This window comes from Amphibalanus amphitrite, unplaced genomic scaffold (genome assembly GCF_019059575.1).
Source record: "Amphibalanus amphitrite isolate SeventyFive unplaced genomic scaffold, NRLGWU_Aamphi_draft 000100F_arrow, whole genome shotgun sequence".
NCBI lineage: Eukaryota > Metazoa > Arthropoda > Thecostraca > Balanomorpha > Balanidae > Amphibalanus > Amphibalanus amphitrite.
The window spans coordinates 450,243-454,360 of NW_024881595.1; the positions used below are offsets into that span (position 1 = coordinate 450,243).

The 4,118-nt window shown below is 55.0% G+C and overlaps 1 protein-coding gene across 3 annotated transcripts; it reads left to right on the top strand.

Annotated features, from left to right (window-relative positions):
* The first annotated feature begins 537 nt into the window (after nucleotides 1–537).
* Nucleotides 538–4,118, top strand: LOC122380529. Of its 3 annotated transcripts, none has more exons than XM_043363749.1 (2): nucleotides 538–876; nucleotides 1,832–4,118. In XM_043363749.1, exon 2 carries the CDS (start codon nucleotides 1,833–1,835, stop codon nucleotides 2,763–2,765), a length of 933 nt encoding a protein of 310 aa, XP_043219684.1. In that variant the 5' UTR covers nucleotides 538–876; nucleotide 1,832; the 3' UTR covers nucleotides 2,766–4,118. The 3 variants fall into 3 exon arrangements, with proteins under 3 accessions (XP_043219684.1, XP_043219681.1, XP_043219683.1); XM_043363746.1 differs by lacking the exon at nucleotides 538–876 and having other exon boundaries at nucleotides 1,087–2,042; nucleotides 2,355–4,118; XM_043363748.1 differs by lacking the exon at nucleotides 538–876 and having other exon boundaries at nucleotides 1,088–2,042; nucleotides 2,358–4,118.

Below are 4,118 nucleotides of genomic sequence, written 5' to 3' on the forward strand. Positions count from 1 at the left end.
ACGCTCCGTGTTGCGCGAGCCGCCGGTATTTCGAGGCGGCTTGTTTCCTCATGGAGGAACGGTTCAACAACCTTCTTGAGAGGTTTGACAAGTTGGAAAGCTCAGTGGCTGCAATCAGTGAGCATTTGAAGACCGACACCGCCGGTCGTCGGCTGGTCGACACTCAAGAATGCGCAGACACTCAGCCGCAGCCGTTCGGTGAGTCTGAAGTGGGCGCGAGCAGTGATCTGCAGACAGACTTTAAGAGCATTCGCGAAAGTCTGGCAAAGGTCAGACTTCCACCGGACTTGGTGGTCGGTGATTCAAGAGCAGGCGTCAGCAAGGCTGACTGGCCGAAGTTCCAGGTCATTCAGAAGTGTGCGCGGTATCAGGAGACCGTATTGAAACTGCTCTCTCAGTGTACAAGCAGAGAGCCCGTCCTCTCTGAACTATCGACTAGGCTATCGCACAACTCCGGTACCTGCAAGAAGAGTATACCAACCTGCTGGTGGCGAACCAGTTTGATGACGGGACGACCAGGCTGTTCCAGACGCTGCAGCGGAACCCGGCAGCTTTCACGCCGGGGGCGCTGGAAAATCTGCAGCGAGCCGTGTCCATCGCCGGAGCGCGACACAACCGGCAGGTCAGTGGCTCTGGAAGGTTCCGCGGGCGGGGCTCATTCTTCCCGTTCGCTTCTGGCGGTCCGGGCAGAGGCTACCGCCTGGACGCGGCGGGTCAGCGACCCGGCGGCGGCGCGGCGGGCTCGGGCTCCGGATCAGCTGACTGGAGGTTCCGCCGCGGGCGGTTCGGGTACGCACCCGGGCCGCGTGACCTGGCCGCCCGAGCGCAGCAGCCGGATGACGTCACAGGGACATTCTCAGCTGAGTAAACCATCACGTGAGTTGTGAGGGGAATTATGCCGCTGCATAAGGACGAGTGGGTGCGCATTGGGGCGCCTGATGCAGTTCTGGACTGGATTATGAATGGTGTGCCGGTGCCTGTGCGTGACATTCCAGAGCCCCGTGTCTTTGAAAATCCCTGTTTTAATGAACCAGAGAAAAAGTTTTTGGAAACTGAGCTGATGGCGCTAGAAAAGAGGTGTTATAGCAAAAGTAGCTGACGTGCCGCATTGTGTCTCCCCTTTGAAGGTTGTTCCAAAGAAAAATTCCAAATATCGCCTCATTTGTGACTTGAGATATGTGAATTCTCACTGTGATGTGCCACATTTTTCGTCAGAAGGTGTTTCTGTCCTGCCAGAGGTTATGAGAGGTGGTGAGCTGGCGGTCACTGTAGATTTAAAGGACGGATTTTATCATTTCCCTGTCCGTGAAGAGTTCAGAACGTATCTGGGTTTCCAGTATGGTGGATGCTGGTATGTGTGGTGTTTTCTACCATTTGGTTTGGTGGCTAGCCCGTACTATTTCCACAAATGTGTTCGTGTGGTCATAGAGTATATGAGAGGGACCGAACGCCTGTCGGTCATGGCCTACGTAGATGATTTTTTATTGACGTCAACGAAGAATAGAATGGCCAGTGACGTGAAAATATTTTTAGATACTTTAGCTTCATTAGGATTGTGTGTCAACTGGGAGAAGTCGTGTTTGGAGCCGTCAAATGTTGTGTCTTATTTGGGTTTCGATGTGCACTGTGCGTCCGAGGGTGAATTGCCGTTCATTACTGTGCCAAAATGCAAAGTGTCGAAGCTGAAGCAGGATATAGGTAGGATGTTAAAGCGGCCCACTGTGTCGGCGCGTCTGCTGGCTCGCATCGCGGGTAGGTGTATCAGTATGATGGCAGCGGTGTTCCCGGCCAAGCTGAAGTTGCGGAACATTTACCGTCTGTTGAATTCTAGGATGTCTTGGGACGAGGCAATGCCGTGGTCGCCCGAGGCCAGAGAGGATCTGGCGTGGTGGCTTACATCGCTGGACGGGTGGAACGGCCGGCTGCTGGTGCCGCCGGCCAGCTGCGACTTGCAGCTCTCCACCGACGCGTCCGAGACTGGCTGGGGAGCGACACTTTCCACCCCGGTCGCTCAAACCGCCTCGGGTTTCTGGCGGCCAGAGGTGAGCGCAGAAACGTCCAATTTTCGCGAGTTACTAGCTGTTTATTTTGCCTTACTGTCATTTTGTTCTACGCTTCGTGGCAAAACCGTCGAGATATTGTCCGATAATATCACGGTAGTCGCGCTCATTAACAAGCTTGGGTCAGCTGATCGTCGCCTGGACGCCATCGCTCAGAATATTTGGGAGTTTGCTTTTGAGCATCAGGTCATGCTGGTTGCGCACCACATTGCAGGATATTTAAATGTAGACCCCGATGAGCTGTCACGTATTCCGCTGCGTCACGAGTGGACACTCCATCCGGCTGTGTTCCAGCAGTTGGAGCGCATGTTCGGCCCGCACACGATCGACCGGTTCGCCTCCCTGTCTACGGCGTTGCTACCGGTCTACAACAGCCGCTTCAGGGACCCCGGTACCGCTGGTGTGGACGCTCTGGGTCAGAACGATTGGCAACAGCACAACAACTTCATAAACCCGCCCTTCCGGCTAGTCGCACGTGTGCTGGACGCGGTGCAGGCGCAGCGTGCCGAGGCCACGCTGATTGCCCCGATGTGGCCAGGCCAGCCATGGATGGAGCGGCTGCGGCGGCTCAGCGTCTGCCCGCCGCTGCGGCTGCCGCCTGTGACGCAGGCCTGTATTCCACTGCTACCGCACCAGCAGATAGAGCCGCACCGCAACAGACGGTGGACTCTGTTCGCCTGGCGGATCTCTGGAGAGCCCGGTTAGAGGCGCTCGGCTGGTCTCCTGCTGCACGTGAGCAGTTCCCTCTGTGTTTGGCTCATTCCACTCACGCGAATTATGACAGGTACATCTGTAAGTTTAAGGAATTTTGTAGAATACGTGAATTGATTTTTCCACCGGTAGATGGCGCGGTAGTGGCTGATTTCCTGGTAGGCGAGTGCAGTGTGTCTGACAGACCCCACTCTACGTTACGCTGCTTGTCAGCAGCCTTGGCTGCACTGTACGAGGTGATGGGAGTAGCCAACCCACTCCACGATCCCCTTCTCGTGCGTCTGTCTCAGGCCATTGTGAAAAGCGGCACACGGGCACCCATGACACGGTCGTCCGTGATGGATGTATCAGCCTTTGTTCGTCTGTTTGAGTCGTGGGCTGTGAACGAGTCGCTACCGTTGAAGTTGCTGCGGTTGAAGGCGATATGTCTGCTAGCTATCGCGCTGATGTTGCGGCCCTCAGATATTGCCCCCCTGTCGATGAGGTTCGATGCAGGCTCGGGGGTAACGTCGCCGTTTGTGCTGTCCACTGATCAGCTTCAGTTCCGTTCAGATGGTACCCTGCAGGTTACCTTTCTGGGGATAAAGAACGACGCTCAGCGCACGGGGTTTCAAGTCGCAAGCCCGCCTAGCCCCAATAAGTCAGCGGACCCTATCGATGCCCTGCGTGTTTATTTAGCTAGAACAGAGTCGTGTCGATGTCCAGTTTCGAAGCCTGTTTTCATTAGTTTAGTTCGCCCTTATGCTGCAGTTTCTGCAAGCTCGGTGGCTGCCATTTTACAGCAGGGTATTTATTTTGCGGATGATTTTGGTCTCGCCAAAGGTCACACGCCGAAAGATTTTCGGCCAACTGGCGCGACCCGTGCGGTGCAGCTCGGGTTTGACGCAGACGATGTGCAGCGTCTCGGTAGATGGAAGACCAGGTCGGTTTTCCTGGATCATTATGTTCACAATAGCGTAGATCCGTCGTTTACACAGCGTCTGTTCGAGTGACATGGCGGTGCATATGTGTGATGGGTGCTACGACGCGACGTTGTGATTTTTTCTCTCCATGGAATTGCATTTATGTTTGTTTGTACAATACATGTACGGCTGGCGACGAATGTCTGTAACGTTGGTTTTAAGAAACCGTAGTTACGACATTCGCCGCCAGGGGCTGACCCCGGCCCGTGACCGAGGTCGCGGGCGGGGTCAGTCTGCGTTGGTGCTCATGGATTTGGAAGTTGACGCATGGAACATGATCTCGCCATAGACCAGTAACTGGAAAGGAGCTCGGTTCGTGCAAGTGCCACTGCGGCGCAGACGATTGCATTTATGTTTGTTTGTACAATACATGTACGGCTGGCGA

What these genes read in the sequence shown, in the direction of transcription:
- LOC122380529 (XM_043363746.1), top strand. Translation starts at nt 1,242, where the DNA reads ATGAGAGGTGGTGAGCTGGCGGTCACTGTAGATTTAAAGGACGGATTT. An exon ending in CGGGTTTCTGGCGGCCAGAG is followed by an intron (nt 2,043 to 2,354) that starts GTGAGCGCAGAA and finishes GCTGTGTTCCAG; the next exon opens with CAGTTGGAGCGCATGTTCGG.